Source organism: Hemisphaericaspora subhashii (genome assembly GCF_019202705.1).
Source record: "Hemisphaericaspora subhashii strain CBS 10753 chromosome Unknown scaffold99, whole genome shotgun sequence".
NCBI lineage: Eukaryota > Fungi > Ascomycota > Pichiomycetes > Serinales > Debaryomycetaceae > Hemisphaericaspora > Hemisphaericaspora subhashii.
In genome coordinates, this window is record NW_026057267.1 from 1 (window position 1) to 14307 (window position 14307).

General features: G+C 35.1%; 5 protein-coding genes across 5 annotated transcripts; 2 read left to right on the plus strand and 3 right to left on the minus strand. All coding sequences in view use genetic code 12, as the record gives it.

Annotated features, from left to right (window-relative positions):
- Positions 1-4633: 4633 nt before the first annotated feature.
- On the minus strand, positions 4634-5965 carry PGA4 (1,3-beta-glucanosyltransferase; the record flags this gene model as incomplete). The annotated part of the gene is made up of 1 exon (XM_049406014.1): positions 4634-5965. One exon carries the CDS (start codon positions 5963-5965, stop codon positions 4634-4636), a length of 1332 nt encoding a protein of 443 aa, XP_049264409.1.
- Positions 5966-10266: 4301 nt separating this feature from the next.
- Positions 10267-11295, plus strand: BTS1 (farnesyltranstransferase; the record flags this gene model as incomplete). Its single annotated transcript, XM_049406015.1, has 1 exon — positions 10267-11295. One exon carries the CDS (start codon positions 10267-10269, stop codon positions 11293-11295), a length of 1029 nt encoding a protein of 342 aa, XP_049264410.1.
- Position 11296: 1 nt separating this feature from the next.
- Positions 11297-12032, minus strand: J8A68_002283 (uncharacterized protein; the record flags this gene model as incomplete). The annotated part of the gene is made up of 2 exons (XM_049406016.1): positions 11297-11315; positions 11359-12032. The coding sequence occupies 2 exons, from the start codon at positions 12030-12032 to the stop codon at positions 11297-11299; spliced, it is 693 nt and encodes a 230-aa protein (XP_049264411.1).
- A 207-nt stretch (positions 12033-12239) lies between these two features.
- On the plus strand, positions 12240-13142 carry J8A68_002284 (uncharacterized protein; the record flags this gene model as incomplete). The annotated part of the gene is made up of 1 exon (XM_049406017.1): positions 12240-13142. The coding sequence occupies one exon, from the start codon at positions 12240-12242 to the stop codon at positions 13140-13142; it is 903 nt and encodes a 300-aa protein (XP_049264412.1).
- A 51-nt stretch (positions 13143-13193) lies between these two features.
- Positions 13194-14147, minus strand: J8A68_002285 (uncharacterized protein; the record flags this gene model as incomplete). The annotated part of the gene is made up of 1 exon (XM_049406018.1): positions 13194-14147. One exon carries the CDS (start codon positions 14145-14147, stop codon positions 13194-13196), a length of 954 nt encoding a protein of 317 aa, XP_049264413.1.
- Positions 14148-14307: the final 160 nt, after the last annotated feature.

A 14307-nucleotide genomic window follows, 5' to 3' on the forward strand; every position in this document is an offset into this window, starting at 1 on the left:
TCATACTGTATTCATTTTTACTGCTGCTGTTTGTATCTCTCCTACTTAAGTGGAGCCTAAGTATTTGAAACTTCAGGGTTCGCTTTTTTTACAACCAAACGTTTTTACAACCACATTTACTTTCTTCAACAAAAATCTAGAGAAATTGTACGTAGTTCTACTATAGGCGTAGAACTTTCTACAACTTTGGAAGGACTCTTCTGCTTCCTCTAGAGATGGTTCTGGAAATCTTTCGAATTTCGTTGGTTTCATAGGTTTGTTAGAGGATGCGTTCCCCAGTTGCTACGATGTTGAGAATCAGAAGTTTGCACATGAAAAACCAGAAGTCTGCCTATAACGGGAGATATGCTAATCAATATTTTGATACAAAATGGATATTTTAATAAACATGCTTAAAATCATACATAAATCTAAAACCATGCAGCACAACGATATAGAGATAACCAATAAGAATCCGATATTCGGGAAGAGAATGAATTTTGGGCTTAAATAATCTGAAATACTAAGCATAAGAATAACAAGAACTTAGATGTGATACAATCATTTAAAATAAAGGAATTGAATTTGCCCATCGAATCTGAGGTTTTCTTTGAGAGCATTTTTATCAGGTATATTCATTGAAATGGAAACTACCTGTGTTTTGATCTTACTTTTTAATTTAGAGGGGACTTCAATTCATCAAACCCAGAATCACTTGGATTTGCTCGGATCTCCATCAGCAGGTAGAGAAATACCGCAAATAGTTCAGAGATTCCCAATGTGGAAATAATTATTTCAAGATGTGTGCGCGATCTTGTCGGGCTCTAAATACCGTTTAGTGTCCGTTATTAAGAGCACGTTCTTAGATCAAGTACTCCCATGAAAGCAAGACCCAAGCTTAAAAATAAGGGAAAGTCAATCTAAAGGATTGGTAGTTCAAGCTTAAAAAAGATGGCATAACGTGGGTCAGGCTTTTCGAGTGGCTTTTTTCAAGTCAGATTTTTTTTTGTGTTGCGAAATGAATAGGAATATTTGCTCGAAGATTGCAAAAAGAAACTTTAACTTGATTTGTCCTTCTTTTCCTTCTTTGTTGTCCACAAAGAAATATCTCAATTCCCTAATTCATTCAATCCCCAATTTTCCAATCCCACCAATCCAGCAAAGGCAGTTATCACATTAAATGTCCAAAGATTGTCAGAGGAAAAGTTGTTAGAGGGAAACCAAATTTATTTGTGGCGCTTAAGCTACAGAAAATGGAATCAAAACATAGAGTTTGTGGTAATATAATTTGGAGAAAGTTTCACTGGATTTCATGGATGGGAGAAATACTTTCATTCTGAATTAGACAACTGGCCACTGGTTAGTTCGAGTGGTGGATTTATTATTTCATTTCATCGGATGAAGGTTTAATTTGATCTAGGTTGGACTTACTAGCAATTGTCATCTCATCCATTCCATATTCCAATATTCCTTATTTGTTGATCCAACTTCCCAATATCACTATCCTACAATATACAGAAAACAGAAAAGAATACAAAGACTGCCATGAAAATGAAACATTGATGTTGATCCATTTTGGAGAGAGCTTGGCCGGATTTCATGGGATGGTGAAGTATTTTCATTCTGAATTAGGCAACTGGTCATTGGTTAGTTTAGTGGTGGATTTATGATCTAATTTCATTGGAAGAAGGTCTTGCTTGATCTAATTTGGAATTGGCATTACGATTGTGGATTCAGGCTTTTCTTTTCTTTTCTTTTCATTTCATTTCAATGGTGGTTATAATAGAATTGGGAATAGTTTGATGGGATTCACTTTGAGGTCATGAAATATTTTGGGATAATTTGTGATGAAGCATTTAGGTCAAAAAGTTAATGGGATTCCAATTATAGTGTTTAAAGAACGGGGAATAATTTAACAGGATTCAACTTGTGGTGATAAATCAATTGTTGGGAGTGGTCCAAAAATATAATGGTGATTATCTAAGTTTGACTGGATTCCGTGGATTGGTGAAATATTTTCATTCTGAATTAGGCAACTGGTCATTGGTTAGTTTAGTGGTGGATTTATGATCTGATTTCATTGGAAGAAGGTCTTACTTGATCTAGATTGAGGGATCTTGGTTAATTGGGTGAGTTCTACCATTTTATTTAGGAAGACTTTACTAACCATATTCTAGAAACTCAATGGCAAGGAAAAGAACTAAATCAATCATTTCAATTTCAAATTCAAGTATTATTCAAACATCCTTTTGTCACATTCCATCGTCAATCACACCATCAGTCATATTCTAAGGTCAAATTTTCAACAATCCAATATCCAAAAATTATCCTAAAAGAGAATATAATCAACCATTATTTACCACACAATTTGGATCTAGTTGGGCTGGATTTCTTGGGGTCAGTTTAATAATTTCATGTTTGAATTAGTCGCCTGATCACCGGTTAGTTTGAATGGTGGATGCATTGTCTGATTCCAGGGAAGAAGGCTCGGCTTAATCTAGATTGCTGGGGAAAAGTTTCCATTCATTATGAATTATCCGTTTGGTGCACGGTTAAAGTCGATGATGGATTCTATGGTTCACCGACGGCTTTTATTCGGGTTACTGGGGGATCAAAACTTTCCATTCATTGTGAATTATCCGCTTGCCCAGCGGTTAGTTTCTTTGGATGGATTGTATTATGGGTACTGGGGGAAATTTCAAGGGAGTTTTAGTGGGTATTACCAGATGGTCGAGTCCCACACTGTTAATTCGTGCGTAAATGCATTTCTTCCTTCATGGCTCCAGCCATGTAAAACAAAAAAAAAAAAATAAAGGAACAACATTCCATTCATTTTGAATTTATTCATTTGGACAATGTGGTTACTGTATGAAGGATGTCTTATATGATTATTACTACGGTGGAAGGATTGGTTTAATCTAGATTTTCGATGAGTTGAAAAGGATTCTGTTATTTAGCTTTTTTTTGTTTTATTGTATAGCTATTGTATTATTGTATTTTATTAAATTATTTAGCATAAAGGATTCCAATTCTCTTTAATTGTAATGCTTGTCCTCGAATAATCACCTTTTGATCATATTTCTTGTGTTTCGCTGCATCTCCATTCCACTGAAATGTTCGACGTGAAGTTTGATGTAGATGAAGAAATAAGAGAGGGTATACAAAGGGGTTGCTTTAGAAATTATAAACTTAGCCTATAGTCATTCCTGAGTATACTCTATTGTTACCTTGGTAAGTGCTTAGTTCTACAAGTGGATTTATTGTCCAATTGTAAGAAGGTTTGACATAATCTGGGTTGGGAGTATCATGGGGCTTGTTAACTGTGAAGCACCCTCGCTAACAATATTTAAGAGACTCAATTGAAAACGAAAACAACTGAATCAACTACAAGTGTCGTTAAAGAAATATTTCTCGAATCACTGTGTCTACAATAAATAGGTAACGAACGAAGATGTAATTTATTCTAGATATAAAAAATACGAAAATTTTAAACCTAATTAATTACTTATAGAATTCAACCAATAATCAGCAGTTTCCGTTTCTTACATAACGTTACAACTAGCGTAGAACTTAGCATTACTTCCTGGTCTCCACCACCAACCCCAGTTGTCTCTTGCAGCATCGTCAGTTTTAGATTGAGTTTTTGAGTTTTTGTTTTGAGCAGCCATTGTAATAATAGTTTGTTTGTTGATGAGAAGAAAGAAAGAAAAAGTTTAAATCATTTGAGATTTGAAGTCATATTTATAGTTGTTTGGAATGAGTTTGAGGATGGATAGTATGTGGTTATCCCCAACGTTGAAACAAAAAGAAACTATAGAGAACCAACAGACACCTTCCTAAATAGGTTAAAAACTCTCTCTATGACACTGAAACATGTAAAGAAATATATCAAGATAAGCATGTGTTCCAACTTCTTTTTTGATGTGTAGTTGTTTTATGAAACCTTCCGAATATGGATTTGACAATGGCTGCAAAAAAAAAATATTGTGTTAAAAATTAACTCTAAATTTAATCGCTCATAAACGTGTGTCGGCATTTTATGAATCAAACCCACAAAAGAAATCTACAACCTCATGACCTTCTGTATGATGTGTGTGAATATCTAGCATGTGTTAATTGAATAAGCTGATCAGTTTAGGTTGCAATAAATGTTTGTTGGCGTTGCAAAAGCATTCTATTTGGAAAGACTCGCCATGGAACACTTGAGTATATTCAAGTAACATCAGTTTTAACTCCACCACCGCCTGGCTAGTAGAATAATTTGTTTAATAGGTTTCATATTTTGAATTAGTCGCCTGATGATCAACGGTTAGTTTGAGTGATGATGGATGCTTTATCTGAATAGTATTACCACCCGCTACATCGATTAATCAACCAAAATTATACTGAAAAATGAGAAAAGCTTATATTACTAAACGACAGTTACCTTTGGTTTTACACATGGAATTGTGGTCAGTCTGCAACGTGTTACAGGAAGCGATAAGTTATTCTCAGAGATAAAAACTTGGTTTATTTTCTCTATATAGACAATTACACAAAATCTAACAACAAAAACGGGTATCGTAAATAAAAAAAAAAATAACATCTGTTGTTCAATAATACTATATTCAATGACTTGTTCCAGGTCATTGGAAAATTGGTCCTTCGGTGTCATCTAAAGTAATGACAATCCAGCAAGGATACCAGCCAACCCAACCAAGAATCCATTAGCTTGTCCCCCAACCCCAGCATCATTCTGTTTCTTTTCAGTCGAAGTAGCACCACTACCACTACCGGCAGATTCATTCGAAACAGTAGAAGAATACTTCCCAGAATCATCCACAGTATTATCAGGATCATTACAAGCTTGTTGGACATATGCATCAAACCCATGTCCTGTAGGTAAAGCTACCGCACTCAAATATTTCAATGCACCAGCGGGAGTGTCGGGGATATCTTCCGATACATCCCAATCACTATTCTTAGCGGGACAATTATTGGCGCTTCCATTGGAATTATAATCGCCGTCACCGGATGGGTCTGGATATTTGGCGAGTTGGTCTTTCAAATTAGTGAAATCTTGAAGTTTTGTGACTTTGGATCCATCGAGTTCGACTAATCCGTAGTCGTTGGCTTCATTGGAGTATTCATAGACTAATCCTCCGGAGAAGACTGAACTCATTTGGGTGGAATAAATTACTTCGATTTCAGTGAAAGGTCTTGGACGAACGGTATTACATCCGAATTCACTGAAAAAGATGGGAACAGTATAATTGGCGAAATCACTCATTTCGATCAGATATTGTGAGGTTGTCATACTGGCATCGCCACACCATGAATAATCGTTGATTCCATACATGTCGATTCTTGCCAATTCATCATCACCACAATTGAAATATAATGCTGCAGGTAAGCGGTATTCTACAACACTGGCGGCGGAATATCCCACGGGGATGGTTCTGAGGTTTCGGTTTTTGAGGAAGGTTTTGATATCTCTGACGACTGCTTTCACGTATGGTGCTGCATCTAAGGAATCGGCATCGTTGATTACTTCATTACCGGCAAAGAATCCTAGGGTGTTGTCATATTTGGCGAATTCTTGGACTGAGGCAAAGACTTCTTGTAAATAATCGGTATTATAACTACAACTGGCATTTTGTCTTGTAATACTTGAATAAGGGGTGTTTACATCAATGACGACATAGATACCGGCATCGGATAATTTTTGCATACATTCATCATGATTTCTGGTGTTATCGATTGAATAAACTCTGACGGTGTTTATACCTAATTCTTTAAAATATTCTACGTCTCTAGTACAAACATCGGTGTCGGCAAGGGGGTCTTCTAATTGGGAGGAACCACCTGGTTGATAATCTAATCCTCGGATATAAAATCTGGTTGAGGTGCCTTGTAACCAAAAGGCATTACCTTTAACTTCAATTGGAGTAATTGCTGATGCAATTGTTGATAATAAAGATAATGAAATAAGGGAACTGAATTTCATTTTGTCTGAAGAACTTACTTAACTTCTGATGAAAACGAGTGAAAGTTTTAGTAAAAAAGCGAAAGACTGAAAGATTGAATTATTAAAAGGAAAGAAGAGAATAAAATAAAATGTAAAAGTGTGTGGTGTGGTTTTTTTTTTCTTATTCTTAAAAAAAGTAATTGTTTATGTTTCATTTCCCTCGAGGGAAATATTTTATAATGAATGTATCCCCCCACCCCCCAAGGAAAAGAAAAGGAAAAATTTTCAAAATCAAAATTTTAATTTCTAATTAAAAGAAAAGTTAATTAAAAATAGATTTAAGGTTATTATGTGTATATTCTAATCATCCCACTTGTAGTATGTTAATCTAATCTATTACTAACTACTTTATAAATCGTCAGATAGTTTCTAATATTAGAAAGTAAAGTATATATCCCCCCCTGAACTCATCACACTGTCTATCTGTCTCTGTCTTTGTAACCCCCTATTTTGTTCTATATTTGGGCTTTTTGTTTCACTCTCGAAAAAGAACAATAACGCGTATTAAATTTCATTAATTATTTAAGTAAAGCCACGCAATTTGTATTTACTATTCGGTTAAACAATATAGTCATAAGAAAATACGGGGAGAGAAAAATATTAAACATACATACTACTAACCTCATACATACATATGGGGAATAATCATATGTCTATTAACCAACTGTAAGAGATACTTAATAAGTAATAGAGAGAGCTCTACAACTTTATAAACAACAATAAATTAACTGATTTCATAATCAAATTCTCTTAACTGAAATAATAGGATATAATTCAAGATTCATTTATGCCAAAACCTCCTTTCAAAATGAAGTGGAGGCTCGGCAAAATAAGCATTCTTCTTTCTGTTAATTAAAATCTCTTGTTCACAAGATTGTAACTGCTTGTGTCTTATTTGACATAGAAAAGAGATGTACATGTCTATGTAATTAATTAATTTTGTTACATACTGCCATTTATATTACAGAAGGATAGAGTATTCGCTCATAAAATTGTACATGATGTATATATGATATTGGCAAGATTGTATGTTAGTCTATAATAGAATGAAATAAGAAAATAGGAACAACATCTGATTGTTTAAATTTTTCAATAATTTGTACAAGTAAATTCCATTTCTGGAAATATATTATCTTACTAATAACTAAGCCCAATACTGTATTAGTTTCAAAATGATCCATTTATAGATTGGAACTGTCATAATATATAAACTGATAATAATTGTAATTCTCTCTTATTAATTAACTATTTTTCTAAATCCCTTTTATTAAAATTCGTAAATCAAATAAATTATTATTCAAATCATCACTCCTTCGTATGTGTTTATTTTTATTTAAATGGGTACTCCATCTATAAATCAATTTTATTAACTATTGCTTGCTTAACTATGGGGGAGAACTTCTACAATATCTTTACAAGAAATTTCTGCTGTTTCTTCCCCTTATACCCCTTTTTAAAACAGGTGGAATACCTTCCTAAACATCATATTATATACCATATATACATACTCTCGGGAATATTTTCTATTTAGTTGGGATCACAGACGTAAACATTGTTTTGTTGATTTACTATTGTATGTGTTAATGCATACATATTTTTATTGTCTCACGTGGAGATAGATATTGTAAATTAATAATTTCATTAATTTGGCTGCAAACTTTTTTTTTCTTAATTAATTAACTTTATGTTAATTATGAATTGTTAACATAAATAATCTACTAAATAAATTGTAATTTAGTTTACCAAATAAATATTACACTATAAATAGACCAATTTGTTTTCCATTTACAAGAAGGGTTTAACCTCTTTCTTTCTTTCATTCATAATTATACCTGATGCTTATAGGTTAAATGTATGTTTTGTCATCCCCAATAAACCCTCAATCTTCCTTTACTCACCCAGAACCCAAGAATACTATTTTGTCTTATGGAACCCTAACTACACACTTCTAAAGTCAGCTTCTATCAACAAATCCAGAAAGTTGGTAATACAAGAAGTCATGTTGTTAGTTTTTGGTAAGTCTGTTTCGTGATACTCCTCTTTTCGTCAAAGTTGAGTAATCATATTGTACTGTTGTTGGAAAATTTTATATTTACTCAATTATGTGTTGCTTATAAGTTTATGGAATATTGTTATAAACCATACAGAGCTATGAAGCAACTCCTAGTAGTGTGTATATTGCGGTATACATTAAGGTGTGAAACCTATGTCGCGGTATCTAATAGCTCTGTATGGAGTATAGCAAATATCGCTGTGTTTCATTTTGGTGATTTACTTCAGGTCGGAGGACTCCAGAGAATGAATAATCCAAGACAGCAGTTTAGAATGGAAAAAGATGTTTATATATAAAATGATTTCTATTCATGATTCTTTTTTGAACTTTTGTTCTCTTCTCTGGAATCTCCACTAGAAATAGTGGACATAGTACTGAGAGGGGGAGGCTGGTAGGTTCAAGTCTAATAACGATTTTCTTGGTTCCATATAGAAATCGAATCTCCCATTTTATTGATACACGTCTTCACTCGATTCTTTGAATTAATATTACATGTATTTTTAACCCGGTGATGAGTATATTTCCAGAACCTCTTTCTTTAATCTAAGATTGAGATATTCGAGGAGGGTCTTAAATAACCGGATGATTCGCCTGTAATCCAGAGGACCCAAATGAAGTACACTGTATACTTTCTGGCGGTGAACCTATTATTTCAATTCGGAAAACCAAGAATGCTTTGGCCACATGGTTAATGATTCACTAGTCAACTGGTTAGGCTTAACCTCTATTCCAGTCGTTTTTTGAATCGTGTCTCATGCCACGGTTATTATCTCAGAAGGTTCATCTGACTGCATGGGGTGTTTGGGACACAAATCTTCTGTTTCTATAATTAATTTGTAGAATGAACTTAACTTTGGGATCAGTTATCGTGCATGCCTTACTTGTCGAACCGTTGTATTAATTGGATTGTACTCTTACTCACTGCACCAAGAATATAATGATTTACCACATAAGACGGTTTGCTATAATTGTTGGAAGTGTCCTTGTCCGAGAGACTTTCATTAGTGCTGGTAGCTTGGCAGTAAGTTTAATCAAGTTAAACCGTGACCCGGGCATTACAAACATATCTACAATTGAACTTTGAGTAAGACCCATTAAATAGAATTCTACATATTTATACAAGATAAATCTCTATACACTATTACTCATCATGGATGCATATTAATCCATGCCAAAGTCGTATAATACCAAGGAGGCAAAAGCACCAACCTCAAAACCCCCCTCACAACATCCACCTTCCTAACCCCAAACATCTTCATCGTTTCCGCCCTCAAGATCCTCCTTTCCTCATTCTTATCAAAATGTACCCTATCCACCACCAATTCCCTCATCATCCACCAAACATGTCCAATCCCATATGAAACCACATAAAACCAGACTAAGGGAAATAGCACAATCTTCATGATGGTCCAACTGAAATCAAAATTAAACCCGGTTAAGGCGATATGTAAAATCGCGCAAACCGAGGGGAAATAGGAATTCTGGATTGTGAAGAATCCGAAGATGTTGACGACTCGATTGGGGTTGTTTTTGGAATCGATATAGATTAGGACATTACATAATGCTTTTCCGAGGTCGAGGATGGGGATGTTGAGTTTATAATGACTTATACTTGCCATTGCGATTATTGATAGGGAGATCTGGAGAAGATAATATAAGAAATCTATTGATTTGTTTCTTTCGATATATCGAGTGATTAATTGTTTATGAATTGGGTTGTTACCGGATTGATTGTTGGGGGAATAGTCCGACGAGGTGATGTAGTCGGGGAGTAAGGACCAATTGGTTTGGAAATCTTCTTCGACTCGTCGACAGGTATTACTGACGAACCAATATTCCATGAATAGGTTGACTGATAGTTCATCGAATGTACAGAATGATGTTAATAATCGCCATATTTGATGATTGGTGAATACTTTATCAGGTACGAATAATAATGTGACTAATTTGACTCGTTTGAGGGAGATTAATGTGGCCGTGGTGGCGATTGCTAATGACCAACCTTTTGTTACTGGTGGTAATCCTGTCCAAAATACTTCCATCCTCTGCTTGTTTACTTGCTTTGGTAAAGAGAGTTGGTGATCGATATTTGCTACGGTGTTAACTTTATTTTTAATTCCGTCATAACCTGTAAAATCGAAACTGCGGCAAAAAAAAATAAAATTCTTCCAGATCAAGTAACACAACCAATAATCGTTGAATCAACTAGAAGATCAACAAAACCATCATGAACATCGATATAGACAAAATAATAGACCCAATAGACACTCATCCAAGTAACGAGCTAATAACCCAACCATACACCTACCTCTCCTCCATCCCCGGCAATAACAACAACGTCCGCACCCGCTTCATCCAAGCCTTCAACCAACTCTACTACCACATCACCAATCAGGCATTATTATCCGGGATTGGAGACATCATCCTGATTTTCCATAATAGTTCGTTGTTGATTGATGATATTGAGGATTCGTCGATGTATAGACGTGGTATGCCGGCTGCACATACGAAATTTGGGGTGCCGTTAACGATTAATTGTGGGAATTTGATGTATTTTATTGCGTTACAACGGACTCAGAATGAATTACCGAAATTGGCTGGGGAGGAAGTGGATGGGGAGAAGTTGAGGTTGGAGATTTCGAAGATTTTGATTGATGAGATGTTGAATTTACATCATGGACAGGGGTTGGATATATATTGGCGAGATTATTTGAGGAAGATGGAGACGTTGCCTAGTGTGGAGGAATATTTGGAGATGGTTAAGGATAAGACTGGGGGATTGTTTAGATTGAGTATTAAGTTGTTAGCATTGTTTTCTCCTGATAGGAAAGAGGGAGATGGGGACGGGTTTGATGATTTGATACCGGTGGCGAATTTATTGGGGATTATATATCAGATTAGAGATGATTATTTGAATTTAATCGATACTAAATATTCCGCAATGAAAGGTATTGCGGGGGAGGATTTGATAGAAGGGAAATTGTCATTACCTATTTTGCATTGTCTTCGAACAACTGATTCTTCTTCACCAGTTCATAAGATCTTATATGAATTCCCAACTGCTGAAGAAAGATTAGGTCAATCGGAATTGATTGAACAATGTATAAGATATATGCAAACAGAATCGGGGTCTTTGAAATATACATTTGGTTTAATCAAACAATTAGAAACAAAAGTTAAATCATTAATCCTTAAATCAAATCCTCAACCTGATTCATTGTTGATTCATATTATTGATCATCTATGTGATATCTAAACTAACGGTATGAACCCTTTCTTATCTTCACCCGCCTCCTCCTCATTTAATGATTTAAAAAACATATCAATATCATTACTAAAATTATTCATCTTTGTCATACTCAACAACAGATTCTCATTTTCATTATTATAATACTCCGGGGTGATTTCAAATCGAGAAGTTTCTTGGGCAAGATTCTTGGGGAATAATTTATGATGTAATGAAATATCAATAGTATTCAATTCGGGGTTTTTTAATGACATGTTGGTTTTAATTAGGTTTATTAATTCTGGATAGGTATGGTCTAATAAAACTTTGGTTTCAAATGAGGTTTTTGTTTCTTTGGAGATTGCTGGAGGTGCTCCGACTGTAGTTTGCGATTTGTAGATTGGTTTCTTGAGTGTGATTGTGGATGAGGTGGATGGGATATACTTTGGTCGTGATAGTGTTGGAAGTGGTTCTATCGGTGTAGGTCGTTTCTGTCGTTTATTCCTTTTTGACCTTTCTTCTTGTTGTTGTTTCATTTGTTCTAATAATCTCTTCTTGGATCGGGTGTTTCGAATAGGTAGATTGTACAGCACTGGTACTTCCTGGTTTGTTCTTGTTGATGTTCTTCTGGTTCCTCTTGCTCCTCTTTCACCTCTTCTTGGTGGTATATCTTGTTCTAGATTACATTTAAGTAATTCTTGATATCGAATTAAATCCAGTTGGAAAGAAAGCCCGCTTTTCTTTCTTCTGTTAGTTTCTGAATTCATTGTTAGTCTATTTGTGTGTCTGTCTATCTGTCGTTCTATCTGTCTATCTGTCTATCTATCTGCTAACGAAAGAACGAGACCCTTTCGCTCATCGCATCTCAATCTATTTGGCTAAATATGGAAGCGCTGAAAAAAATAAAAATAAAAAGATGAAAAATTTCAAAATCTCTAATTGATACACATCTTCAATCCAACAGTACCACTACCATGCTTTACTTAATTGGATTAGGATTATCCTACGAAACAGACATAACAGTCCGCGGTCTTCAAACCATCCAAAATTGTAAACGAGTCTATCTCGAAGCCTACACCTCCATCCTCATGGCTGCCGACCAACCCAGTCTTGAGAAATTCTACCAAAAACCAATCATCTTAGCCGATCGAGAATTAGTCGAACAAGGTGCTGATGAAATCTTAGCGGGGGCGGATGTGGATGATATTGCTTTCTTAGTGGTCGGAGATCCATTTGGGGCTACCACTCATACGGATCTTATCTTACGTGCCCGTGAATTAGGGATTCAAGTTGAATGTATTCATAATGCGAGTGTGATGAATGCGGTGGGTGCTTGTGGGTTACAATTGTATAATTTTGGTCAGACTGTTAGTTTGGTTTTCTTTACTGAGACCTGGAAACCTGATAGTTTTTATAATAAGGTGATGGAAAATAGAAGAATCGGATTACATACTTTGTTATTATTGGATATTAAGGTGAAAGAACAAAGTATTGAGAATATGGCTAGGGGGAGGTTGATTTATGAACCGCCTAGATATATGGATATCGCGACTGCTTGTCAACAATTGTTGGAGATTGAGGAGGTGAGACAAGAGAAGGCGTATACTCCAAATACTCCGTGTGTGGCTATTTCGAGATTGGGGTCACCAAAACAAGCATTTAAAGCTGGGACATTACAGGAATTAAGTGAGTATGATTCTGGAGAACCTTTGCATTCGTTGGTTATGTTGGGTAGACAGGTACATGATTTGGAATTGGAATATTTGTATCAATATGTTGATGATAAGGATCATTTTAAGACGATGGTTGAAGAAGATCAAGAATATTTCAAACCACCTGCATATGTCCCACCTCAAGAAGATGATGACGATGAGTAAGTAATACATAGATATTAACTAAATACATAATAAACAAATATATAAACAAATCTATTCCTTCTTCTTCTTTTCTAATTCTACAATTTCACTCCATACATTCTCATTAATATCCCAAATCATCCAATCATGCCATCCCATATATGTCGGGAATATTGTAACCAAATGCCATAAACTATGAGCATCTATCAAATCAAAGAAAAACGGTGGGAAATCAAACACTTCAAACGACATACCTAATATAACAATCATACATAATAACAAAGGATATAATGAATAAAGCTTAGCACTTGTGGAATAAAAACTAGGTAAGATTAATCTTTTGAAATTTATATAATTCAAATGATTCAAATTCACCAGATTGTTAGCTTGTTCAAGATTATAATATTTCGAATATAAATCATAACACAATAATCCATAAAATACATTCTGAGCAATTCCAACCACAATATTAGCCCTCATGTTATACGTGTATGACCAATCGGTATATAATCTCCTAACATGATATGCATACATCCCGATACAACATATACTAAACCCCCACCTGGCAAATTTCCGATCTGGGCGATACAATCTAAACAATCTGGCACCCAAGGCATGAAATCCAGAAAGAACAGTTAAACCCGCGAAATAATAATCAAGATGTTCCGTGATTGGATAATCACGAATATGAAATATTGTTGAAAACAACCAGGCAAACATCGTCACCACCGCCAAAATCATCACATTCACGTATTGATATTTCAATCCCCTGGGAACATTATCCAGTTTAATTATTCTCACCAATTTCTTAAACCCAAGATATGTCGCCGATAGATTTCCCAATGACATTAAAACGCTAAAGAATTCTTGAATGCCCAATACTCGCCAAAATGGCCATTTTCCATGAAATTGATAAATCTCTTCATTTCGACTTTTGCGTTCCGCCGTGATGATTCTTTGACATTGATAATCACAATTCAGATCACAATTCCACCCTAATAGGCGAAGATGGAGCGGAAGGGGCATGCGATCGAATCTCCAATTAGAATTGTAATATTTGAATTCGTAGTTTTTGTTCTTGGAGAGTATTTCATGATGTTCTTCTTGGAATATGTGGTATGGATTGTTCTTGCAAGTGAGTTGGGTGCATTGATAGATACAATCGGTGAATGCGTATAGGTCGTCA